Source organism: Megalopta genalis, chromosome 16 (assembly GCF_051020955.1).
Source record: "Megalopta genalis isolate 19385.01 chromosome 16, iyMegGena1_principal, whole genome shotgun sequence".
Classification (NCBI taxonomy): domain Eukaryota; kingdom Metazoa; phylum Arthropoda; class Insecta; order Hymenoptera; family Halictidae; genus Megalopta; species Megalopta genalis.
Genome location: NC_135028.1, coordinates 7685156 through 7713144, shown reverse-complemented (window position 1 = coordinate 7713144; position 27989 = coordinate 7685156). Strand labels below are relative to the sequence as shown.

At 39.4% G+C, this 27989-nt stretch overlaps 2 protein-coding genes, 2 long non-coding RNA genes and 1 other non-coding gene across 11 annotated transcripts; 2 read left to right on the top strand and 3 right to left on the bottom strand.

Moving 5' to 3' along the window:
- Positions 1-54: 54 nt before the first annotated feature.
- On the bottom strand, positions 55-27641 carry LOC117221218 (uncharacterized). 7 transcript variants are annotated; one of them, XM_076526863.1, is made up of 19 exons: positions 27385-27641; positions 17124-17191; positions 13233-13466; positions 12881-13097; positions 10352-10522; positions 7973-8044; positions 7805-7894; positions 6957-7082; positions 6749-6856; positions 6417-6630; positions 3734-3949; positions 3484-3662; positions 3232-3402; positions 2964-3161; positions 2690-2891; positions 2406-2507; positions 836-1003; positions 528-596; positions 55-455 (listed from the first exon to the last, which is right to left on the bottom strand). In XM_076526863.1, the coding sequence occupies exons 2-19, from the start codon at positions 17156-17158 to the stop codon at positions 337-339; spliced, it is 2691 nt and encodes an 896-aa protein (XP_076382978.1). In that variant the 5' UTR covers positions 17159-17191; positions 27385-27641; the 3' UTR covers positions 55-336. The 7 variants fall into 7 exon arrangements, with proteins under 7 accessions (XP_076382978.1, XP_033327877.2, XP_076382977.1 ...); XM_033471986.2 differs by having other exon boundaries at positions 13233-13452; XM_076526862.1 differs by lacking the exon at positions 2406-2507 and adding an exon at positions 1885-1986 and having other exon boundaries at positions 13233-13452.
- Positions 8188-9122, top strand: LOC117221224 (uncharacterized). Its single transcript, XR_004490454.2, has 3 exons — positions 8188-8610; positions 8724-8795; positions 8863-9122. It is a non-coding gene; the product is annotated as an uncharacterized LOC117221224 (long non-coding RNA).
- Positions 18322-18394, bottom strand: TRNAR-ACG (transfer RNA arginine (anticodon ACG)). Its single transcript has one exon. It is a non-coding gene; the product is annotated as a tRNA-Arg (tRNA).
- Positions 19548-21255, bottom strand: LOC143260642 (uncharacterized). The gene is made up of 3 exons (XR_013034916.1): positions 20646-21255; positions 19871-20153; positions 19548-19688 (listed from the first exon to the last, which is right to left on the bottom strand). It is a non-coding gene; the product is annotated as an uncharacterized LOC143260642 (long non-coding RNA).
- On the top strand, positions 19682-25462 carry LOC117221221 (uncharacterized). Its single transcript, XM_033472001.2, has 2 exons — positions 19682-19848; positions 21140-25462. Exon 2 carries the CDS (start codon positions 21160-21162, stop codon positions 23137-23139), a length of 1980 nt encoding a protein of 659 aa, XP_033327892.2. The 5' UTR covers positions 19682-19848; positions 21140-21159; the 3' UTR covers positions 23140-25462.
- Positions 27642-27989: the final 348 nt, after the last annotated feature.

Genomic DNA, 27989 nt, shown 5'->3' with positions numbered 1-27989 from the left:
GTAAACAGCAAAATCGTCCTTACTATAAAAGCTGAAGATAAGAGGAACGATGTCTTGTTTCTTAAAAAATATTTATTCGGCACTATCTGCACGAGAACATTTGTACATACAATTGTAATATAATGACCAGCATATTAAGTAATAACTCGCATTAATTATTCTTAAGGAATAACATGATTGTCGTACTTAAATACACGATGTTAATAGAGTATTGTCTTGAAGTGGCAGTGTCTTTTAAAGACTTTTAAACATGTGAGCGGAAAAAGTTTTATCGTTCGTGGACACGTTAAAATGTTAATTGTACTTTATAAGCTTATAAAAATACAGCTGCGTATTTTAAGGTCCTTTCTCGTTGCTCCGGATGTACTGTAAGTAGCCGGAGCTATCGTGATTGCACGATTCGCAAAATCCTGGCAAACCTTTCGGGCCAGGTGGGCCCATCCTTCCTGCGGGACCTGTCAATAAACGTGACTGAAGACACCGGTACAGTATTTTGGAAATGTTTGCAAGTTTTTTTCTCTCCTTACCTGGTCTGCCCGTTTCCCCCCGTTCCCCTTGCCTGCCGGGCAATCCTATACCATCGTTACCGGGTGGTCCTGTTAACAAAACATCGTCAGAAGTAAATTATACAAAGCGTCCCAAAAATGTCTCGTAATCCGGAAATGGCGGGTTCCTCGGATCATTTGAAGCAACTTCTTCCTTTACGAAAATGTTCTCCGAGGCACCGTTAACGAGTTATCAACGAAAAACAGTGACCAATAAGAATCGAGTACGGTTGTTTGAAAACTAAACTGAGTCTGAAACTACGACTGAAAAAGAAAAGTTTGAATAATACCAGGCAATCCTCTAGGGCCAACGGGACCTTCGACGCCGAAGCCTTCCGGTCCTCTGTCGCCTTTCTCTCCTCGTTCGCCAACTTGACCTTGAGGACCCATAGGACCTTGTGGTCCGGGTAGACCTACGAAGCCGCGTTCTCCTGGCAGACCTGGAGGACCTGGATCACCTATGTTGTTACAAAAGAGAAGCAACACGATCATGTAAAGTTGGTATAAAAAGCATCGTCTCTCTTTTGTTATTTATTCTACCTATTTATTCTGATATTCAAATTTATACTAGAAAAGCGTATCTTCATGATATTCACAGGAAGATGTAAACACGATTCTATGAACAATCTAGCAATAAAAGAATCTACTAATGTGACTTAAATATATATAATATATATAATATAATATTAATAATACTATATATATAATTCTATATATATATAATATCAATAATTAATATTATAATAAAAAATATATATATTACTGTATATTAGCGATACAGGTTTTGCACTACAAATTGATTATTTCATAGATCATATTCACCTTTTTGCAGATGAAATTAATCCTTTCACAGATTGAAATTGGCTGTTTCATTCAATTTTTAAATTCAATACGAATTAATGTATCCATTTATAAAATGGCACACGTATATCATGGCAGATAATTAATTTCTATCAACCATGAATAATTATTACGATATAAGAAGCCATTCAATTCAGAAATTTACTACGAATACTATTATCAATAACCACAAATAAGTGAATTTCATTTTTTTGTCGATAAGTACATAAAATTTGCAAAAAACAAGCGTTAATATTATTTGCAACAAGGCGAAGAAATAAGACTCGCAAAAAAGTGTTCGTACGAATAGCAAAAATGCGAATACAATTTACAAAGAGATCAAACGGAAGTGCAAAGCCTGTGGTCGAACGCGGCAAATGGAGCGACCACGGATGCGTCGTCGAGTCTGCGAGGAGAATTTTTCGACGAAATCACAGTGTAACATGCACGCAGGATGACGTTATCTCGGTATACATTGCACGAATGAATATAGAGGTACCTGGGATGCCTCGGGTACCGGCTCGGCCAGGACGGCCCTGTCGGACCAATCCCGGCCACCCGGACGGCCCTCGAAGACCCTCTGTTAGTTCTTTCAGCCTCTCTGTGACACATGCAGGATTCCATCGTCTTTATCGGCGCACGGCAACGTGACATGTTAAACCTCGATCGATTGTTAATCGAATGGACGCGCGCTTATCTGCGGGTAATGGGGATCACGCCGCTGATGAATGCCAGCTCTAACTAAGGATGAAGATGGTATTTCAAGCGACTGATGGCGGGAACGATGACGACGATGACCATCGAGATGCTCGCTACGATTATTGGACAAACGTTAAGGATGCTTTTTACGGTGTTGTAGCTCTGTGGCGTGTGTAGCTACGGATTTCCCCGCCGGCGATAGCAAATAGATACCAACGAGAGCCACCCGTGTGAAGCACCGCCATCTTTATCGTGTACAAATATCGGATTAACTGCGGCTAAAGTGAGGCTGATAGCGGCGCGATTTCGTTGCTGGTGTACCTGGGCGACCTTGTGGACCAGGTGAGCCAGGACGACCCGGACGGCCTCGGACTGCTGGGCCGGGCGGACCTTGCATCAGCGCCGCGATCTCGGTCATCTGCTCTGTATTCGTACGTGCCAATAAAACCACGGATTATTTCTCTTATCGAGTGAGCTGTTCTATAGCGGTCACCGAGACTGAAATTTATCTCTAAGCAGTCCCATCATACCAGGTTTGTACAATACTTAGGGAACGTGGTTAAATTGCTGATAACGCGCGACGACGCGCTGAAGTAAATATCCACCTCGCAACACGGTCGCGCATATGTCCCGAATCTCCGACTCGCTGACACTGCGGCCCGGCGGTCCTTGAACGCCCGGCATCCCTGTTTGACCTCTGACCCCCGGCGGTCCCTGAAGTCCCGGCGCCCCGTCCTTTCCAGGCATGCCGACCGGTCCTATCTGGCCTTCCGGGCCCCGCTCCCCGGACGGTCCTCTTTCACCTGGCTGACAAAACGAGGCCACAGTGGCGTGAACCGTGTAGTCACACGAGAAATGATAAAACTCGACGACGCTCACCAATCCTGGAGAACCTGGCACACCTCTGGGCCCACTGATGCCCGGGCTACCGATCGTCTCCAGAACGTCGTTCGTGGTGAACATATCCGCTTTCGCGTCGGAAGATCCTGGCGGTCCTGGAGGACCAGGCGGGCCCGACGGACCGGGTCGTCCTTCCAACCCTGGGAAACCCGTGGCTCCCGGCAAACCAGCAGGCCCCTGGATCGGACTTCTCGTTTATTTCACATGTGCGTGCATCGAATTCGACAGTCGACGGAAATAGACTCACAAGGTTTCCAGGGAGGCCTTGTAGTCCCGTAGGACCTCGCTCCCCCGGTGGGCCTCTGTCGCCTTTGAGGCCAGGCTTCCCCTCGGATCCTGATGCTCCCGGCATTCCAATCAAGCCGTCGGCGCCACGTTGTCCCGGAGGACCCGGTTCCCCCGGTCGACCCGGTGGTCCCTGGGTGCCATAATAAAGTAATGCCGTATCTTCTAGGATCTAACAGTTGGTGATCTTCTTGTAATATCCGCGCGAGTTTACCTGCGCTCCTGGGAAACCCGCGGAGCCAGTTTGTCCGTTCAATCCTGGCGAGCCTTCTGGACCAACGGGGCCCGGATCGCCCTTCGGACCAGGAAGACCGTCTTCTCCGGGTGGGCCCGGAGGACCTTCAGGGCCTGGTAGGCCCGGCGTTGCAGAGCCAATGGTCGGGCCTGGTAGACCTAGGTAAAATGATTATGTTTAGATGGGGGGTTTAATAGTGGAATGATTTTGAGTATTTTTATTTAGCTACCGTTTCGTCCAGGTTCACCAGGCTCGCCCTTGTGACCTTGTGCTCCCGGAGGACCCGTTAGGCCAATTTCGCCCGGAGGTCCTTGAAATCCTTGCGGCCCCGGTAGTCCTAGTAATCCTGCCGCTCCCTTCGGACCAGCATATCCAGGCGTGCCTGGCGTCCCGTCGACTCCTGAAATTCCATCCCGACCTGGAGGACCTCGTTCTCCTTGTTCACCTTGATCACACGTAATCATAATTTCAAAGCGTACTCGGAACTATCTTATTCGTCTGGCTTTCGAAGTTGTTGGCAATTGAAATCCTCCAATGTACAGGGTGTTTTAATATACAGGGTGTGTCGAAGATATCTTAGTATCTTTGTTATTTTTGGAGGTACCGATACACTTTATTAACAAAAGTTTGTCGGTTCGGAGGGACGTGTAACGTGAACGTAATCATTTCTTCGCGGCTGGAGAATTTTTCGAGATTTTAGGGTCATCCTTACTTTTTTATTATTATATAATATTGTACTATATAATATAATGTTATATTATCATATATTATAATTATTATTATATTATATATTACTACATAATATTATATAATTATTGCATAATTATATTTTTTTAAACACCAGTTAACGCAGCTGTAGTTACTATTACTACACTCGTACTGTACTACTACCAGTGAAAGTATTTTTACAAATTGCTTCATGTATTTGACGTTTATTGATTATTTCAAATCGGCACGCAAAATGACAGAATATTTCGTATCACGGCAATTGCACGCGTGTTAAGAGATTCGCGCATTCGCTGTTCTGTCACGCGAACGGCATACATTCAGTGATTAATAAAAGGGTACGAGTTTACGGGCATCGCAACAGATTGCAACAAATTGATTTATAATCAGTTCGAATGGATGTGTATTTAGGTCAATCGCGATCCGTCCTCTCTGCCCGTCGCCTTCGTGTCATCGGTATAGTGAGTACTGAAATTATGATTTTCTGAAACAGCATGCGAAAACGATACGTATTTTTTTTTTTATAATAATAAACGATACATTGTGTATAGAAGCGAACGATTTATTAATGATTTCAAGGCGAAGATAAAAGAGAAATCGGTAATATAAAAAAAAAGAAATGTATCGTTGTGTTTTATAAACAATTTAAATTCTAGCAGATTTCTTTACTTTGTTAATCTCCTTTTAGTACTGTAGCGTGCTATATTTAATATATTCTAATATTCGGAAACATTGTTCGCAAATTGAACATTTAAATACGTTGTTAATAGGTGCAACCTCGAATTGCAATTCTATTTACATATAAAAATACATTGTAATCAAGAGCGACAACATTTTACTTAAATATTGTTGATTTGCCAATAGTGTACTACGCTCAAAAGAATTGTTATTAATTATGTCAATCAATGCGTTATGGTATAACAATTTTCTAAGCCAAAGGAAAAATCGTGAAATATTGAATACATTTAATTAATGTAGTATTAATATTATTTAGTATTAATATAGTATTAATATAGCATTAATATTATTCAGTATTAATATAGTATTAATATTATTAAGTATTAATATAGTATTAATATAGTATTAATATTATTTAGTATTACTATTTATTATAAATTTTTAATAGCTCAAGAGTTTAGAATAAAAATATTGTACCTATTAAGCAATATAAATCCGAAGTGTTCTTATAAATTGAATATTCAACGAAAAAAATCCGTACGAAGGGGCAACAGAGCAAGTGGAAATACTCGGGGGGGGGGGGGGGTACAGTCAGAGCCATTAAAACGATTGGGCACGACCTTTAAATACGCGAATGTTGACACAGTTTAATTAAAGGGAATTATTTCCTTTCGAGTGTCGCCGACCCCATCAAACATTGGAATTAGCGCGTTAGCGGGCTCGAAGGATAAGAGGAATGATTTATTATCCGCGGGGGAACCGGCAATGAACGAAGACAATTTGATCCGGAATAAAGTGCTCAATTTCCACGGTATGCACACAGATGTATCAGCGGGCCACACGACGGTACGCGAGAGAAAACGGCGCGGCGGTCCTTCCGCCGTTAAATAAAGGATTCTTCCAGTAATGGTATCAATCACAGAATCAACGGATTTACACAGTTTTGCGGAAGCGGGCAAAGATTAAGCGCCTCTTACCAGCATGTCCACCGTTAGAGGTATGCATTTAATGCATTTAGCGGCGAATCGGTGTGCGCGCGTAGCGGGCCCGCGCTTATTCCACGCGATTCTAACGAGATTGAATTCGTTTACGCAGCACTTCAAGGATTACTTATCGGATAAATCAACCTAATCGTATTTAATGGTGACATTTAACATCGCCATGATATCAATGTAAGAACCTCTGATCGACGGCGTGCCCGAAAAAATAACGATCCACCCTCGAACCACCCCTCTCGGCGGACGTGACAAGAGCGCCAAACGATTATGGTGCTGTCAAGGTTACATGATATTGTCTCGTGTAACATATAACGATGCAATAGCATGCCTAATTTTATCATGTTCGCTGTATGATACAATGTATCCCAAAATTATGTTACTTCCGGGAAATGAAAGGTTTCCGAGGTCGTTTGCAGCAGCCTTTGCCTTCGCAAAAATGTCCGAGCCAGAGGCACAGTATCTGGCCACTCCGTAGTAACCGGCTGCACTTTCGATTCGCCGACTAAGTACCTTTCTGACCTTGCTGACCTCTGTCGCCAGACTCGCCCTGTTCGCCCTTGGAGCCCTTTTCACCCGGCTGGCTCCCATAAACCGGCGTGGCCACGAACCGTGACAATACATCGCCGTAATCGCTGACGTTTCCGGGTGGGCCCGGTGCACCGGGATGGCCCTGTGGTCCCGGCAAACCCTGGTCACCTTTCAGTCCGGGAAATCCCATGTCGCCCTGTCGGCGATAAAACCATCATGAACGTAATAGTATTGGTAGTTCTCAAACTTGCATATATATATAATATATAATAATAATAATAATAATAAAATATATATTAAATTAATGAACAGACTCGTTCGCCGGGTTCTCCTTTCAAGCCGAGGGGTCCGATTAGCCCGATGGGTCCTTTGGGACCGAGCAATCCGGGGAAACCCCGGGCTCCGGTTAATCCTGGCGGGCCCTGCAATTTTATAGGCAATGTAGAAAGACGTAAATACAATAATAATAATAATAGTAATAATACGCTGCAATGTGTTCCAGAATCCCCTGCGAATACTCACGATTTTGCCTTTCTCCCCCGGGGGTCCGACTTGTCCTGGTCGGCCGATTGGACCGGGTGCACCCATGGGTCCGGTTGATCCGGTTGGCCCGGGCGGTCCAGGTAGTCCAGGCAAACCGGCTGGGCCCTAGAACAAAGGATTTTACGCAAGGCAGGATAGCGGCGATAAACGCCTGTGTTGAAATATTATGAAACTTGAAAGAAATAGGGAAGAACTGTCATGAATGGGACACATAATATTGCGTTAAATATCTATTAATTCTCGTTAAATGTCCATTGTGCTTAAAATTGTAGATCTTTTTGTAGTAAAATTATACTTGCTTTTTTTAACTATATTATGTATATGTTACATATAGTTTAATAATGTAGGTTCACTAATACAGATAAAATAATATTATATTATTAATTATATTATATGTATATTATTAAAATAATATACATATTATATATATATTACATATGTACATTATTTTAACTGGATCAGTGAACCTATATTATTTCACAGAAAATGTCCAAATTTGTCTGATATTGATATAATAACCATATTGATAGAAATTATATTGCTTAAAGATTATTAAAGGCCTATTGCATCATTCTTATAGTAAAATTAGATAATTAAATAATAATATAGATAAATAATAATAATAATAATATATAAATAATAATATAGAATTGATGCTTCAAACTAAAATTAGGTAGGTCGTTCAGAGTTCGTTTTGCTATCTCGTCCTCAAATAAAAGTGTCTCATTCATGGCAGTGCTCATACAGTATATTAATTCCGAAGTTCGTACAAAATCCAGTGCCTAAGTCGACGAAAACGTTCGCCGATAAACGAACACGTGACTCACATTTGTGCCATTAATTCCTGCCGGCCCCTGTGGACAGATAATTTCGCAGGTCGGCCGCCTCTGAGGTAATAAAGGACTGCTAAGGCTCTTCTGCAATTACGTTAATTACAACCGGCGGGTCTTAATGGATTGCCAAGTTGTGTAAACTATACGTATAGACAGACGTACCGGCAGCTCCTCGCAGGTTTCTCGCGCCGATCTCGCCGGGTCGCAATTTAAGACCATCCACTGGATATCGATCTGCGTGACCATTTTCGGGGAACGTTATAATCAGCGTTCAAAGTGGTACATTTCATGCTAAAAACTTTATTTTTTCCTTTCAATCTGATGCAACGTGTTTATCTATAATTTTCGTCCAATACACGGAATAAAATCATTCAAATATAATTTCTTTCTTCGTCTAAAACATTTTGTATCGTCTGTTTGTAATTATTTACAGGAGATTCGATTTGTTCGAGAAGCACGGAGGTCCCGTGAGCGACTTCCGTGACATCTGCCGGATCGAGCACGCGCTTCCCTCCATCGACTGCGTCATCGATTCACTCTCTTATAACCTGTTCGATCGTTCTTCAATTATATCTGCTCCCTATTGTAGGCTAAATACGTACAATAGTACTTTTCTAATATCTCGCGCGATTGTGTTTTAATTGTATAATATAATATATATAATTATATATATATATATTATAATATATAATTATTAATATATTATATATATTTAATTGTATACGTTACTATGAATTGTCGAGACAGTTTCATTTAAGGCTTTCCAGTGAAGTATTTATTTCTTCTTCTACGAGAAAGATGTAAATATTCTAATAATTTTCGACTACTGTGTACATTATGTCTGAAAAATATCAATAGATTCTCTTCAAAATACTTTGTAAGTTGCTTTAAAAACAGTTTCTGTGATTTTCAGGCAAATCAGAAATTCATTTCAAGAACAACGAAGCTTCATTGCAAGAAACAAAACCTGCTCGTGATGTTGAAGGTTATGTATCAACGTTCTTAAGTTCTTCTAATATTGCCATTGTTTGAAAATGCATTTTTGTTTTCAGCTCGACGAACGATGACATTCAACCGTATGAAATCTGGAGATTTTTGCATTGTTCAAATGTGTTTTTTAAACACATTGTTCAGACCCAAAATCGAGCGAAACCGCAAACTGCCAATATTCGAAATGCAGCACGTTGGAAATAGTTTCATTAATTCTTACACGAACGGAATGTGATAGGATAATTTTCATGAAATTATGCATATTTATTTTAATAATATAATATAATAATTTAATAATAATTTAATTTAATTTTAATAATAATTATGCATATTATTTATTATTTATTTTAATTATGCATATTATTTATTATTTATTTTAATTATGCATATTATATATGCGACTGGAGGAAACGGTCTAATAATACCATCGCTAGGTTACGATCGTTACGATTCTAGTATTCGAGTGCCGCGCTAAATCTAGCTTGTCCCAGTTACGTCTTATTGCCAGCCTTGTTCATTACACAGAGTGTTTATTAATTAAGTGCATCTTAATTGCGGCATTCTACGGATACGTTTGTATCGCGGTGAACCTCGAGCATCCCCCTTCAAAGTGTCACAGCCGTCCACGACAATTGCGCGCGCGCGCGCCTATTTATTATTTGCGGCATGATCACATGAACGACCATTTTCACCGACTTTCGAGAAATTAGAATCATCATCTTTTACCGAGAAAATTCTTTTTCACGTTTTTCTGTGTAACTGCGACAGAGAGTTACGTAACAGAAATGCAGTTTTAAGCGGAAGAATAATTCCGGGACTTTTCAATAAGCTCTATTTATATTTTAAAGTTTCAAGCTTTAAATTGCAAGTTTTAAACTGCGAGTTCTAAATTGTAAGTTTTTAATTATCAGTTTTAAATTACAAGCTTTCAATTACAAGTTTTCAATTGTAAAACACAGACCGTGTAATGTTTCCTGAAAAATCTGCGCACTGTAATTTTCAATGAGAACAAAGAAAAGCGCTGATTTGAATAAAACTTACAAAAGTATTTTTATAAGAGGAACAAATATTCCTCAGATCATTTGAAGCAGCTTCTTCCTTTACAAAAATGTTCTCCGAGGCACCGTTAACGAGTTATCAACGAAAAACAGCGACCAATAAGAATCGAGTACGGCTGACGCGAGGCGGCCCAGCCAACCGGCGCACGAAGACCGGTTCCGCTCATTGGCCCGGTCGCCACGCGCCAGCCGAGCTCACCTCTCATTGGTCACTGTTTTTCGTTAATAACTCGTTAACGGTGCCTCGGAGAAAATTTTTGTAAAAGAACAAGTTGCTTCGAATGACCCGAGGAACCCGCCGCTTTCGGATTGCGAGACATTTTTGGGACACCCTGTACATATGCTCTAAAGCATCGGGTAATTGCGTCGTCGATTGAACATTGTGACTAATGAGCACCCCGCGTTCCTTGTTAACAACACTACTAGATTATTATCGCTTGCCCTGGCGCATAATGTAACGGGCGCAATTTCTGAGGTACACGATCGAACTTACCGGCACGGTGACTGTGCTGTGGGACATCTTCGATACGGAGATTTTCCCATCGAGTTTAATCGGTCCTCGTGGCTTCAACGGTAGCGCGCCAACGTTCTCGCAGTCGATGTGAACCACCAGTCGGTCCTTGAATACACCGATGCTGACTTTGTGCCAGTTTTTGTCGAATATCTGTTCGGATCATACAAAAAGTTAACAAATTTCTTTCGACCTTTTCTTATCGTATGTTCTTGATACGTTGAATGCTAAAAGTTAACCTCAAAAATTGTCGCCGTGATCCTGTAAGCACGTTGGATCCTGCCGTGTCCGAAATAATACGCAGATAAAATTGTTCGGAATTTTCGGATAATAGAATGAACGATTTTTCTTGCATAGAATTTCATTTATTCAAACGGAAGCTTGAACTTTTAATTGAAAGAGACTTTATTTCTTCGTAAAGGTACTTGTATCGTTAACGAAGAGAGATTTCATAGATTTGAACAAAAAAAGATTTAAATTCTTTGTATAAAGAGTACAAAATTAACAATTCATCTACGCATTTATTGAATAATAAATTAAATTCTAGAGCTTTCTCGCGCAACGTAAACCCACTTAATGGTACGCCTATGTCTCTACAGGGTGTCCCAAAAATGTCTCGCAATCAGAAATCTCGTTCCTCAGGTCATTTGAAGCAACTTTTTCCTTTGCAAAAATTTTCTCCGAGGCACCGTTAACGAGTTATCAACGAAAAACAGTGACCAATGAGAGGCGAGCTCGGCTAGCGCCAGACGACCGAGCCAATGAGCGGAATTGGGCTTCGCGCGCTGGTTGGCTGGGCCGCCTCGCGTCAGTCGTACTCGATTCTTATTGGTCGCTGTTCTTTCGTTGATAACTCGTTAACGGCGCCTCGGAGAAAATTTTTGTAAAGGAAGAAGTTGCTTCAAATGATCCGAGGAACCCGCCATTTCCAGATTGCGAGACACTTTTGGGACACCCTGTATTTTGTCGGGATCGTTGTAATAAAAGATCGTCCTCGGCCTCCGTAAACTATTTCACACGGCATTTGCGCAACAGCCTGTGACACGATTTCCCGGTATCCTGGCCGCGACGCAGTTTATATACGCCCACGCGGTTCACGATTAATGTTTGACAAAGGGTCGACTCGACATGTCGAACAGGACTACGGAAACGCCGGAGACCGTGATTTCTCTCGAGCCGTTTTAATCATCACGGCATCGTCGATGACACTTTTAAGTGCCGCTTCGCTCTAAACTGGGTCTCCGTTGACAGTGCTCTCGAGATTAGGAGAGAGATGCGTCCTGCTTCCAGACATTTAACCGTGTTTTGCCGATACGCGCAGCTCGTCCGCTTTGAAAATGACTCGCGAGCCGACGAACGAATCGGGAATTAATTAAACTTGCGCGCGGGTATAACATTGGAAATCTTTCCCGAGAGACATTTCCTTCGTTTAATTTATTTAATTTCCATTTTTTAACGAGTTGCCTTTAATACGAAAATTATGCTTTCGTTGGTTGCTTTCTATGCATACAAATTATCGAAGAATGAAATGAAATTTCATTTCTCACCAAAAAAAATATGCAATAATTTGTGCCTTGGTGAAAAATTAATAGAGAAACGGAGACCATAATTTGAACGCGTTTCAATTTCTTTTACACGGCTTCTGAAGGAAATTTAATTTGCGACATTTCTTAAAATGTATTATATGTTATGATAAATGTTACTTTGACTAGGAATACCGAGAAGACTGTATAATAGTTGAATTGCGTTGTCCTTTAGCTATTCTGTAACGCCGCGTAAGTGCATCACTTCACGCGTGTCATCTGCGGCAACAGCGACAGAATGTATGACATATACCAAGCAGCACAGTCGTCATCGCATACTTTTTGCTTTCAACGGCAAGAAAACACTGAGGAAGTCGTTGAGAAGATTTCTATGGTGCTTTTCTTTCTTTTTTTTAAATATAGAGTAATCAATCGAGTAAACTTGCTGAATTGGACATAACCTCGTTCACAGGAGTTTGGACCACGGGCGTCACAATTCAGATGACTCTGCAGCAGCACGCGGCTTATTCACCGATCCTTTTGCCAACAGATTTTCATCTGTTTCGGTCACTGCAACATTTCCTAGCGGACACGCGTTTCATCGATGTTGAAAGCATTAAAAAAGAACGCATCGACGACTTTACCGATTCGAAAGCATCCGGTTTGTTTGTTCTTTTTTTAACAATGCTATTCGTTGATCGCCTGATAGCTGGAGGAAGGTCGACCAAAGTAACGGGTGTTTATTTTAATTGATTAAAGCCATTCGAATAATACAATAATATTGGACAAACAAAGTTATGTCAAGGTTATGTCAAGGTTAAAGAACGGGTGTTTATTTTAATTGATTAAAGCCATTCGTACGTTTCCAGAAATAGAAGCTGAATTTTCGAGCAGAAGGGCTGAGAAACTTATTTGCTACGCCTAATACAACAACATCGGACAAAAAAGAAAGTTTCATAAAATGCTAGAAACGTAGAATTCGACTTACACGTTCCGCTGGAAACGACACGTTCTGCAGCCCCCCGTCCGCATCTTTCATAGAAATGTCCAGAGTCAGAGTTTTCGTGTTCGCCGCTATTAAAAACTGGGGCTCGTTTTCCATGTCGATGATTCTGATAATATGCCAAGTATACTTTGGCAGTTTCCTGGCTCGGAACGTGCAGACTACACTGAACTCCTCTGGCAAATCGTTCGGAAGTATGTCCCTGGGTGTGGGCCGAGACGGAAAAGAAAGAATTAGAAGAGCGACGGATCGAGATTTGGAATCGAGCGGCTTGCGAAAAAACAAAAAACATCAACCAAAAGGCATTGTAAAACGTGACGAAAAGTCGGATCCGTACTTCGTTGGCAGAGTGACGTCGGTGTCTTTTCCCAATCTGTAAGCTGTTTGCAAGAGGCTGCTACCTCTGACCCGTGTCAAAGCGACGTAATGCGGCTCTAAGCGATCCAATCTTAGCTTGCTGATGAAGTCGAACGTCTGGAGATCCTCCTCTGTGCGATTCTGGCCGTCGCACGGCACCCGTGGCGACTCCGACGCCATTTCTTCCCCGGTTGCAAGTTCTGTGAGAGAAACGCTAAAATCAATTTAGTTTAAAATAATTTTAATAATAATTAGTAATAATATAATATAATAATTAATATTAATTATTAATATATTATTTGTATAGTTACATTAAACACTCGTAACTTCGTTATTTTTAATATTTTATTAAATGCTTAAGAATTGAAAAGTTGAAAACGTTCAAAACGTTGCGAGAACGTGTATCATCGCATTAGAAAACGTAGAGAAACGTAATGTGGTGATGGCACAACATGATTCACAAAATTCTTATGTAACATACGCGAAGAAAAAATGGAAATTTGTTGTACAGCAAGTTATACTGTTGCAGTAATTTCGAGGAGTATTTGTAAATTTGCTATATCGATCGAAGTGTTTCTTCGTAATTATCCCGAAGAAAATATTGAAATATTCGACGGTGCCGAACGAGGGAAACGAGAAGCTTCGAAAGTAACATGGTTACATCCGGTTTACAATGGAAAATAGATTGCACGCAGGATGGAAAGATTGCTCGGCCGGCTTCCGATGATCTACATGCGCATATTGCAAGCGAGATACCAGCGAGGTGACAGTGCTTGGTGACATCGTTAGGAAGAAATGTTCTATTGTTACACAACCCGGCATGTTTCTGTTGGGAGTCATTCCGATCGAACGGGGCCGACGAATCCATTCTTACGACTGTGCGTATTGAACAGCAAAACATAAACATGACAGAACAATCGCACTTGTCTTCGACTGTGTGATATTTATTAGGTTGTTAACGTATGAAATGCCGGATTTGAAAATACCGTTGAGCTAAATGCCAGCGGATACAGAGTGTCCGAAAAATGTCTCGCAATCCGGAAATGGCGGGTTCCTCGGATCATTTGAAGCAGCTTCTTCCTTTACGAAAATTTTCTCCGAGGCACCGTTAACGAGTTATCAACGAAAAAACAGCGACCAATAAGAATCGAGTACGGCTGACGCAAAGCGACCCAGCCAACCAGCGCGCGAAGCCCGGTTCCGCTCATTGGCTCGGTCGCCTCGCGCCAGCCGAGCTCGCCTCTCATTGGTCACTGTTTTTCGTTGATAACTCGTTAACGGCGCCTCGGAGAAAATTTTTGTACAGGGAAAAGTTGCTTCGAATGACCCGAGGAACCCGCCACTTTCGAATTGCGAGACATTTTTGGGACACCCTGTAGTGTTCTGACGGAGAAGTACCGTTATATCTGCGAGCGTTCATGTTAAATATCTTCGAAACTGTCGATGATACTAAACAATGTTTCAAACGAAATTTGAACGTAATCTGATAAGATATTCTTCTACAACGGAATACATAACTAGTTCAAAGTTGGACCAAATTTGGACTTAAATTTTTGGAAATTTTAGCGTAGTATGACAAAATAAAAATAAATAAAAATAAATAAAAAAATATATAGTAAATAAAAATAAATAAAACAATAATGTTTTCGAACTCTCGTCGAAATTTTCCGAATAGCTTATCGAGTGTTGTATATCATTTTGAAACCTGGAATCTTAACTTTTAAAATACAATTTTCTGTTCATTATTTTCATTATTTAGAAACTTTCGAGTAGAATTTATTTTAGTATCAGCTGTTTTCTATGCACCAACGGTCGGTGATACTAAAAAACGGCGATAAAAATTTCATAAATGAAGTATGTGGACAATTCGAACACGTAATTTCTATTATGACGGAATTGAAAGTTTTGCAATGCATTAGCAGAATGTGTTGTTTGCGACGGTGGCTGCTCAGATTCGTAAATCTTGTTTGAACAAAAATTATGTTTGTTCGGTTTCCGATAAAATTCGAACATTTCATACGTGACATCCTGCACCACCTTTCACTACATTCTACATCAATGTAAGCATGTTGCTTATTACCACGTTCGCTTCCCGATAATCGACCTACCGTCGTTGTCAACAGTGGGCAATTTATCGACCAAGGTCGCACACAAGTAACATAATTGCTTGTATTGATTGAATGCCACGATTCTCGATTAGAAAATGTACGCGCGACTAAACGAAAGAGAAAGATTATATTTCACGACAGAACAAGGAATTATTGTACATTCGTTAATTGACATTTTTCAATTCGATATTAATATTTAACTAGATTTTGCAGTCCATTTTAATAAAACGGAATTCCAATATCTAGTTAAATACTTATATAGAATAAAACAGAGCTAAACAAAATTTATATATATATTAATATTATAATATTATATTATATATATTAATATTATATTATAATATATATAAAATATATATATATATATATTAGTTAATTATTTATTATATATTAGTTATAATACTATTATATGAAAATATTAGTTTAACTCTCATTTGTATATTCTAATAAACCAAGTAACATTCTCTCTCTCTCTCTCTGTTTGCTCAAATACATTACAATAAGAAATTCCAAAACGCACTTTTGACTAAGAAAACTAGAAAGTTCGAAAACCATGGGAAATATTCAAATTTCTAGTTTCAGTTTCATCGATTAGATAAGATTGATGTCGTGGGAATTATGAGGGAGGATTCGTGTTGGGCTCTTAACGGGTTAATTGAGTAATGCTATGCAATGCATACTGCAGTTCAGTACTTATCTGCTATACATATAGCAAGCAGAGAAACGCCTACTAAAGTTTCTATCAATCAATACACACGTAGCTGCGACTGTGAGGAAAAAGCGTCGCATGTCACAATTTAGAATTATTAAAATTTATGCGTTAATTGAGCTGTACAGGATAAGATTTATATATTTATCAGAAAGAAAGTCGCACGAATGTAAAATAAATTAAAAAATAGATTAAAATAGATTAAAAAAGATTAAAATAGATTAAAAAATATTTTATTAAATTAAAACAGATTGAGAGAGAGAGAGAGAGAGAGAGAAAAATATTTTATTAAATTAAATTATTGTTATAATAAATATAAAATGAAATTATTCCGGTGTCAGGAAAGAAAAGAAAACTATTGCCATGAAACATTCGATTTTGCTTCGTCGCATCGATATTTACTATTTGAAGGTCCTATTTTTACCGTTAATCCTCCAAAAAATAACAGCTGACCTCGGTGAAACATAGTCATCGATTTTATCTTCTTACCTACGACGGAACTGTCTGAGTCCTTTGCGTCCCTCTTACCGTAACGATAATGCCCTAAAATATTGTTATTGCAAACTCCCGGCAAACATAAACATTAACCACGTGACTGCCATATGGTCAGCTCGCTGGCTACTGATTAATTTATACACTATCTTGCACGCCACCGTACAATTATTATCTTTGTAAGCATGCAAACACATAAATGGTATTATAATTATATTAATATTATAATATTAATATTATTAATATAAATGTTATTCTGCTACGATTTTATTCAAGCAAATCGAATTTAAGCGCAGCAAAATTTAGCTACAAGTTCTAAGATATTATATTAATATATTATATATATTATATATATTATATGATAATAATATCATATAATATATTACATTAATAAACTTCGCTTAAATATGCAATTTTGCAAATTACTATGTACCGTAAATGAATAAGATTAGAAGTTATTGGTCAACGAACAAATGTGCTTGTATTTTGCGTTAAGCTCTCGTTACAATATTTTTACATTAACTAATAAGTACTTACAGATTTCTCATGTAGGAAAACTTACGAATATTTCTGAATTGGGCAAGAACAACTATCCATATTGTGAAGTACATTCGCAGGTGTGAAGTATTCCTGTGAAAACAATATCCAATTAATTGCACGGGCAGCATGAATTTATATAATTATAGCATAGTGATCGTTACGGATGTTTATAAGTTTTCAATATATATATTATATATTATAATATATATATAACATATATTATGCGATGTACAATAAAATGGAGAAGTTTTTGTTTCATTGATATTTAGGAACAATCCGTGAATAAATAAATGTTCAGTAATATATTAAATTCGCATAAACATTTGCATCCTTAATTGCAACAAGTTTTACATATGTAGCACTACTTCGTTACTGATATTTTCTACTCTTGATTTTATATTAAACTTTATACATTTCTCAGTGCCAATCATTCAGCTAATTGTTTATTAAACCGGCTACGTAAAGTGCTCTGACCTTGTAATAAGCTACGTTACTTTTTGCGGATAAATTAATATGTTTATAATGTTTGCTACACTGTTTGCAACTTTACGCTTCGGTGAAATAAAATAAATAAAATAAAATCGAGCGCGATACGCCGTCGAAGTTGAACGATGCGCAAAAACCTAAATCAGCTTCGAGGTTATATCGAGGAGAGAGAATGTCAACTGGAACGGTTTAATCGCAAATAAAAATTTCTGTAACTTGCATTTCTTTACAATTTTGTCAAAATTGCACGTGTTAAACAAATATATCCGTACAATCAATTCGCTGCTACATATAAATATATGTATACATAAAGTAAGTAAGTTAATAAATTAAATTAAATTAATAAATTAATTACGCAATCAGATCTATTAAATTTGATCACGATCATCATCATGATCTAGATTTCTATTCAAAGGATCCAAGTATGGACATCTTTGTGACACGAGGCAATGTAATAATTAAAGCAAAACAATTATATATTGAGTAAAAGTTAAATAAAAAATAGCTCAGTTTTACATCGATTTCATGTTCGTTAATATAGCTAAACGATTTTTACATATATCGCTGCTAAATGATAAATAATAATCAATATTAGTTCCCCTACTTGCATTCGTCGCGTAATATATTAATTAACCCGAGTAACTGCAAATAAAATTTGTAACAGTACTATATAAACAAACTATTTGTTCATATCCTTTAAAAGGAAAATAGTTTGTTGCGAAAAAAAAAGATATCGATCCTGCCAGGATTCGAACCTGGAATCTTCTGATCCGTAGTCAGACGCGTTATCCGTTGCGCCACAGGACCGTGTTGCAATGTATACCTTATTTTCAACATCAGATAGAAAGAAAATTCGTATTATCCGATTTATTTTGCAAACGAAACGTAATTTCTGTTATGTCGAACATGATTAAAAAACAATTCTATCCCATTAATATGTATAGCTATATGATTATTATTATATAATATATATAATATATATATTATTATTATTATATATATATTTCGCTGTACAGCACAGAGAGAGAGACTCGTTTATCCAATTATTATCTAATCTAGCAATAATGAAATATTATTGCATTGTTTATCGCCTAGCAGAGAACTAGAATGAAATTTTTTGGATAATAAAATCTTTCGGTATCAGGACATTACAACAATTTAACGTTCAGATAAGAGAGTCTCTGCTGTATACTAACACTATACTGTACACTGTATACACGTATAGCATAACAGTTTATGCCAACGCATGATTGCAGCACGTGTGGATCATGTTCTCACATCGTATTTCATATTTACCATTGCAATTATTTCTGCAACTTTTATCGCGTACGCCATAATCTGGCTGAAAAGTAATATGAAAAAGAATTAAGAAATAATAAAATCGATTCTATTGTACCTTAGAACGATATAAATATACGATATTAATATATAAAGTATGTAATGAAAATTGAAAATTTTTCTAGCTTTCTATCAAAAAGAAAAAAGAAAACGTAATAAATTATTATATTATTATAATTATTTATTATATTATTATATATTATAATATTATTATATTATATAAATATTATATTATATTATATATAAATATAATATTATTACATTGTATTATTAAATTATTATATATATATTATTTCTGCTCAAATTTCTCTCGTTAATTTCAACGCATATTCTAGAGTACGAACAATATTCCGTCCATGGGAACCACTCTTCTACGTTTCGGTCTTCTGCGTTACGGATGGAGATAAGGCAGGCTCTAAAGTGGTCGCTTTGTGACACGGCTGAAGAGTGGGGGAGCAACCCGGCCGCCATTAGTCGGTTCGTAAATGGACGCGCCGCTCATTGGCCCTGCAGCAAAGGATCTTGGGTCTTATCGGACCAGATGCTGACTCAGTGTGTTGCCATAGCGCGGCTGGGTCTACTATTTTAGTTGAATGCATCGAATTGAGTCGTACGATTCGTTCGCCCGGTGACTTTTACGCACAGTTGGAGTTTGAAAGAAACTTTACGAGCCGCCGACGGTTAAATTGTACCACGGGACACTCTATGTGATAATACGGTGTTATCAGTAGTACTGCAGAGAGAAGATAAGGCCTCGGGAACGCTGGAATTATATCATTATATATATATATATATCCTACACCGGCTTCGCGAAGCACCGTCAACACCTTATTTTGCCGCCATTTTGCAGACACCAAAGTTGGTCGTCCTTGCTTCGCGTGAAGGAGACACATTTCTTACTTGTACCGATCATAACGAATGATGTATGTATTACGGATTACTTACAATCCCTGAATTTCGTTCTATTCGAATATTCTCATTGAACTCAAAATCGTTCGACAAGCAAAGAGACATTGAAATTTGATTGAAATCCTTTAAAGGAATATTTCAATGTTTATTTTTATTTTTATCTTGTATAATGTTGTATAACAACGTTTGCACGTCTGTCTGTAATTATTTGGGCCAAGAGTTAATTGTTCGGTGCGCAACATTCTCTGGACAAAATAGAAACTTTTCTTTTTATTGTGTTGTAACTTTTATATTGTTCAAATTTTTCGCGCTTGCTTTTCTAGAAAAAAAAGAAAAAATATCAGTTATAGAAATTTCACAGCAAAATAATTTTAGCAGACATTCTTCATCTTGCGTATTATCACAGATGTATAAATTAATTCGATGCTTTGAGATTTAAAAATATTTCATAATATAAATATATTATATATTTATATAATTATATAATTATATAATTGTATATTATATAATATATAATAATTATATTATATTTTTTATATAATTATTATTTTGCATTAAAGAAAAAGAGATAACAATATTTCTGAGAAAAGTCTTTCAGTTGAAACAGAGCAAAGTCGTCAACCAGTTAGGCTGTTTTTAACAGTCGTTTCGCTCCAACTTCTATATTAATTAATTATCCAATTAATTATTATAACAGTCACAAATACACTTTTCAAAGAGACTGCAATAGTAACCGATTAATTGTTAGTGCAACCACGTTTAAGATCGAAAAATCACTGCTATTTTTGTAAATAAACGGCAGAAATTTAACCTTAAAATGATATTCAGCTTAATCTGCGTGCTACATCGTACATTAATTTCCCGACAGCAGTTTATCGTTTCCATGGCACTCGAATCCGTTTCTGATAACAATTCCAGCGTCGCACATGCTCCATCACGCCATCGCAAGCATCCTGTGTCATAAGCTTCACTTAATTAGACTCATCAGTCTCTGAATCTGTCCATATATTAACACGCAAACTATCCAGCGAAACACGCATCAATTCGACAACGAGAGAAAAATAGTTCGCTTCGATCAAAATAGTTCATCTAGAAAAAGTAACAGTCATTATTCCCCTCGAAGTCCAAGGATACCGGGAACTACAACGAGAACGAGCGGTTCTTGTTTACAAAATATCGAAAAAACGCGCAATCAAAGAGAAAAACCCGAAGCGAACGAAACGAAAACAAAACAAAACAAAAAAAAAATATAAAAAAATACGAAACTCGGCTGTATCACGACCGGCGTCCGGTATTTGCTTGCAGAGGTCAATGACCGTTAAGAGATGGCGCCACGTACGCAGCCGGCCTGCCACAGCGTCGAGGAAATAAACAGATACTCGCTGAGGACGCAGAAACGCGGCGAAAATAATGTCTCGCATGGCAGGCAGCTCGACGCCGCGGAAGTGAGCGGCAAAGAGGACTTCCTCCGTGTCTTGGGTCTTCAAATGAAAAGATATCCGTGCCGTTATCCCGCGCTGCACGGCGTCGTCCGGTCGAGCAACGAGGCACGCGGTCGCGCCAATGGGTTAAAGCTACGCGACTGCAGCGTCGTCGTTCTGGGAGCAGCGTGCGACCTGTGTGGAAAGTGCTTCAAGTGCGAGACGGACGTGAACGTGCACGTGGCGAGGAAACACGCGAATCGTGGTCGCCGCGGGGAAACGGTCGGCACGACCGCGCGCGTGCAGGACAACGACAGTAACAACAACGACGATGTTGAAATGCCGGATACGTTGTCGAAGTCTTCTAAGTACAGCTACGTCACGAGGAGGTACCCGGCGACAAAGTTGCAGAGCAAGCTGCGGCTGATACTGCGGATAGGCAGCGAGGTGGTCACCGAGACCACGGTGAAACGGAAACACCTGAAATCGAGCCGTACGATCAGCATGGCGACGCAGACCGAATCATCCGTGGACGGTGTAACGTTAATCGCGGTGAACGATGCCTGCGGCACAGGCGACGACGTTCCTGGTATTGATCACCCTGTATTCGATAATAGTCCTTGCCAGTGTTGCAGCGCAACTATGCGCGCGGTAAACGGGACCAATCAATATACAGCCGCTGGTAACTTTGTAGAAAAGAATCCGGCGAAAAGCGAGGTTACCGGGCGGCTCCACGGCGGCGAGGAGGCGCGCCGGAAAGATAGGTTAGGCTGCGCGTGCGAGGCGAGCGTCCGTCCGACGCCGGACGACGTGGACGTGAAGGAGGACGGTCCAGCTACGGACGCCAGGATATCGTTCGGCCGTAATCGCTCCGAATCGGCCGATCACGCGGAGTCGCTGGCGTCCGGGCCGACGGCGCCGCCGGCGGAGGTGAAGGGTTGCGAGGACGCGCGTCGCGCGGAACCGGCGGCGAGATCGGCGGCGAGTCCCGCGATCGTGGACAGCGTGAGGGTTATGTTCCAGTCGCGCTCGAAGGACGGCAACGAGAAATTAAGGAGCTGCTGCACCGAGAAGTTGCTGCGGACACGCGGCGACGCCGTGAACACGGTGCAGCTGGTGATGCCGGTGATATTCCCGATAATCGTGCCGAATCAAATCTCGCCGGTGACGGTCGCGGCGGCACCCCTTCCGGAACAACAACAACAACAACAACAACAACAACAACAACAACAACATTCGAAGACGTGTTTCGTCGAGAAACAGAACACGGACGACGACGTGCAGGAGGTTCTGAGGATCGTTCGGGGCCACGACAACGTGGCCAGAGAGATCAATCACGAGTCGCCGAACCGTTTCGAGCAGGAGATGCTAGCGAGGGACGCCATTAAGGACATGCTACGGATGGAGCAGCAAGGTTGGCACCTGATGGAGAGGAAAGGCGGCGTGGAAGGGAGGAAACGGAAGCGGGCCGGCGGCGTGAAGTTCGACGCGAGGAACGGCGTCGCGGACGAGCCGGCGGCGGTTAGGAAGAGCATGAAGACCGTCGGGCCAGAGAGCAACGTCGTTAGAGCGATGACGAACGAGAGGAGCATTTCGAGGGAGTCGTTCGCCAGGGCGCAGAACAAGGGCCACGATAAGATTGCTATATCGGAGAACGCGAAGGAGAACGTGTTGACGTGCAACGGGAACATCGGTATACCGTCGGAGACGTTGCTGCAGCATTACGGCATCAATTATTATATTGATGTGTGCGAGATAAACAATAACACGGAGGCGGCGGTGCAGCAGCCGGTCGGCTGCATTTTCATCCCGCGCTCGGCCGGCATCGAGACCATGAGCAACAGGCCGACCGTGATCGATCTAGTCAACGACAACGACGAATGATAGGTTATTGTTCGGAATAAACAAATACGACGAATACGGGCGAGCAGCGTGAAACGGGAACGCCGATGGAGCTACGTTAAGCGAAATTTTCTTGAAAGTCCAACGAGCAGATATTTCAACGCTTCCAAACTACGACGCCAATGATTATCTAGAGAAATTTAGGAATTCTCGAATTTAGCGGAATTTAGGCAAATTTATAGTTTCGTCGAGAATGACCGAATCGCGTGGATCCTTTTGTATGTACAGGGTGTCCGGAGAAATGTCTTGCGATCTGAAATTAGGAGATTCCTGAGGTGATTTGAAGCAACTTTTTCCTTAGCGAAAATGCGATACGCGGCTTCGTTTGCGAGTTATTAGCGAAAAACGGTGACCAATCGGAGGCGAGATGGTTCGGCACGCGGCGGCCGAGCCAATGAGCGATACCGGGCCGCCGCGAGCTCGTTGGCTGCGCCGCCGCGCGCCAGCCGAGCTCGCCTCTTATTGGTCAGTGTTTTTTCGTTGATAACTCGTGAACGAAGCCTCGGAGAACATTTTCGCAAAGGAGAAAGTTTCTTCGAATCGCCTCAGGAACCTCCCATCTTCGGGACACCCTGTATAGATGAGACGCGTGCGTGTCCACGTAGAAACGAAAAGCAAGGACGGTTAACTCTGTGTTCTGGTCTTCGAAAAAGGAGTCTGACCTTGACGAATGAAATTTACGGCAGAAGCTGATGCGAGCGCAGAGCGAATCAAGAAGGGCGGAAGCAATGAAAGAAAGAAAATGTGATGTAGAGTGTAATTGTGTTTACCCGTACAACATGAAACGATAAGAATGTCAATGAAACGAAACGCCGCTGACATTATTATGAATTTATTAATGTTATATCAAATAATCGATCTCTCGAAGAGAGAGAGAGAGATTTAATCGTCAATTGAATGGTATTTCTCCATGTGAGGAACTAATTGTCCTGAAATATTAGCTTGATGTCAATTCAAAGGGAACAACGATTTCTGATTTTGTCGCACTTTTACGTGCGATATTGTTCTTTCTCGTCGCTTTGCTACAAATTGTTTCATCGTGTCGAACGCGTTTCTTACGTTTCCGAATTAACAAAATGTGCGCGGACGCGTTTGGACAAAGAAAACGAAACGGAACAAAACAAAAAAAGAAAGAAATTGTTACATATCGGTATTCTTTGTGTTACATTATTCCCTGAACAGTATTCGTTGTATTCTATAAAATCTGTTACAGCGTGAAACGCTGTATAAGATGCGTTGAAGTAATTGAAATACGTTGACGTTAATTGTTTTTTCAATTAATTCTTGACACTGTCGTTATCGATGGAATTCTAATACATGAATGATTTCATGCAGCGGGTCGACAAAAAGTTTACACGTACACATTTTTAGTACGGAATCATAACTTTTTCATGTGTCGACCGAACAATTTGAATTATTTTAAGGATGTTACAGGCATCGGTTTATCTTAATTAATTATTTGCAATATTAAGCGATCTCGATGAAATTTTTCAGTATAAGTTTTTACAAGTACACAAGTTACTTTACAAGTTACTCAGATCAAAGAATTGAGGAAAACATCATTTTTTCATTTTCGTTTCATCCTAACTGATTGCAATTTGTGAAAATAATATTTTAGTTAGTAAACTGAAATCTGTAACATCGTGAACAAATTTAGGTCACTTGGCTCGCTGTACGGTACGGTTTATATTATCGTGATAGTTTCGTTATATTACATTTATGTACATTATGTTATTATAATATATGACATTATATATATAATATAATATATATAGTGTAATATATATAATATAATATATATAGTATAATATATATAATATAATATATATAGTACAATATATATAATATAATATGTATAGTATAATATATATAATATAATATATATAATACATTATATATAATATAATATATATAATACATTATATTATTTTCATGTACATTTATGTAATTATTATACAATATTGTTTATTTAGTATTAATTGGCAAATAAGTTGGCAATTGTCACTGAATTATTAAATTGACAAGTGATCATTTCACATACACACGTGAAAACAATTTCTCATTGTTTTTATTATATTATATGTGCGTTGTATATTCATAGCTAGTATACCTATTTTCTATACGGCTAATTCTTATTAATTATGAAAAGCGTTGTGTCCGGTATAGATATTACTTGTTACAAGTAATGTTGACCTGTGTGTTGTTCATATGTATACCGCTCAAGTATATGTATCAGCATAGTATATATGTATAGTTTTTACATTTTTATACCCTTTTTGTAATAAATGTTCTTAAAACATCGAAACGTCTCGGCTTTTATCGGAGAAATACAAATTTTGGTTATTGCAACGTTGGTTCTCGAAACAATTTCGACGAACCTGACGTCCACCTATACATATAAACCTTACAAAGAATTCAAATTAACGAACATTTTAATTTCGACTATGTTTTTCTACTTTCGTAATCGATTCTGCGATTACATATTCTGCGATACACGTGATCGATAAGAGTTGTCGACAACATGGTCGTTTAAATAGGTTTAAAAAATTTTTTTATGTTTATATTACACAATTTCTAACGAAATTCTTTTATTAAAAAAATATTAAAAAAGACTTAGTATTACTCGAACGTTGCAAACGTTCAATTATAATTATTTATAATTATAAATATATATATTATATATATATATTATATTATAATATATAATATTATACATTATATTATAATTATCACATTATAATTACAACGTGCAGCACTCGGATTACGCAATGGCGTAGCGCGTAAATGCGCTTCGGTCTCTTATCGAAAATTTTGCGACCGCACCACGGCCACTATTTTTGCAAATAAATATTTTGAAAAACTTGTATATATTTTCTATATCTTTTTTTCTGTTTTCCTTTTTTTTTTGATTTTTAATAATATTTTCTTTTCGTGCGTTTAATTAGGTTCGCCGTGGGCTTATTGATCACCTTGTGTACAAACACACACACACACACACGTGTGCACAACAGTCCTGTATAGGTCCTGTGTCGGTCGCGTATCCATTCGGAATCAATAATGCATCGACACTGCGTATCGAGACTGTATTCGTTTAATGATTTGAAACTACATATACAACGTTTCCTGCCCATCGCAACATTCGCGTAATTTCGCTCTGGACGATATCGATTCGAATTTCACAAGGATTTTCACGATTGTTAACCCCTTGCCGTACTTCGACGAGTCCGACTCGTTCTGAAAATTTGTAGTATAAATGTCATTCTGTCCTTTAAAATTGCAATTACAATATTATACTATAATATATATAATATAATAGAAAATAAATGGATATTTAATATTGGTTCACGTAACTCGAAAAATACAAGTGCAAATGAGGAAGTGTTTAACTTTGGACGGACTCTACAGCGCGAAAACTTTCATCAGCATTTAACAATCGAAATGCTCCATTTATTCTTTCCATCATATTTGGACTGCGCAGGATAATAAAAGAAACACCTTATACAATCAACGTGTTATACACAGGGTGTCCCGAAAATGTCTCGAAATCCGGAAATGGGAGATTCCTGAGGTGATTTGAAGCAACTTTTTCCTTTGCGAAAATGTTCTCCGTGGCTTCGTTCACGAGTTATTAACGAAAAACACTGACCAATAAGAGGCGAGCTCGGCTGGCGCGCGGCGGCCCAGCCAACGAGCGCGCGGAGCCCGGTTCCGCTCACTGGCTCGGCCGACTCGCGCCAAACGATCTCGCCTCTGATTGGTCCACTGCTTTTCGTTAATAACTCGTAAACGAAGCCGCGGATCGTATTTTCGCTAAGGAAAAAGTTGCTTTGAATCACCTCAGGAATCCCCTGCTTTCGGATCGCGACACATTTTTGGGACACTATATAATATTGTATATATATAATATTATATATATATATATATATATATATATATATATATATATATATATATAACTATATAATATAATATTACTATAATATACTATAATAATATAATAAAATTACTCGCTTATTCACCGGAAGCATTTATCAGGCTTTTCAATGACCTGCGTGCGAAAAAAGGAAATCGACGAATTTTCTTTCAAACAACAATCTCAACAGAAATCGTTACGCACAAAATGATCCAAAAAATTTTCGGTTCGTACGATCGTCCAACTTCGCGTGTCTACGCATGTTATTATTATCTTTTTATTTTTGCGCATGCGTGCAACAGCTCACGCGTTACCGGATTCGTCTGAAGAAGCTTCCACCCTTGCTTCCACGCGCCGGTCTTCGAGGGGGATGTTCGTGCTGCACCGGAACTGACAGTTTTGCTTGCTGCTCGATCAGCAGAAGTTTAACGACCGACTCTCATAGGCGGCGAACCGGCGGGCGTGTGAGTATGCGTGTCACGTAACGCGTAAAATTCAAGGCACGATCGAACCGCAAGAAGAGAAACCAACGCATTGCACGGCTGCCTAGCGCGAACTGATAAGCTTGGAGAACCGCGTGGCTCCTCCACCACTCTTCAAGGAGACTCGGGATCTTGCTTTCCATCTTCCGTCATCGGGGAGAAGAGACAATTGCGCGCGAATCGCGAGTCCGCCCGTCCGAGTGCACATAGCACTGCTCGAGCCCGAAGAGAAAGGAGTTTCGCTGCGTCGCTGCTAAACGCTGTCTGCAATGCTTGAATTTTCGTGACGTGTCCGCTGAAAAACAGTAGAAGAATTAGCAATTTTTTCAAGTATCGAGATATTTCAAAATTAGCGTTTGAATCGGTTTAAAAATATTGGCGGGGGTCGATTTCTTCTCAACATTGTAAATCTGTTGCATTTTATTGTGCAACAATAA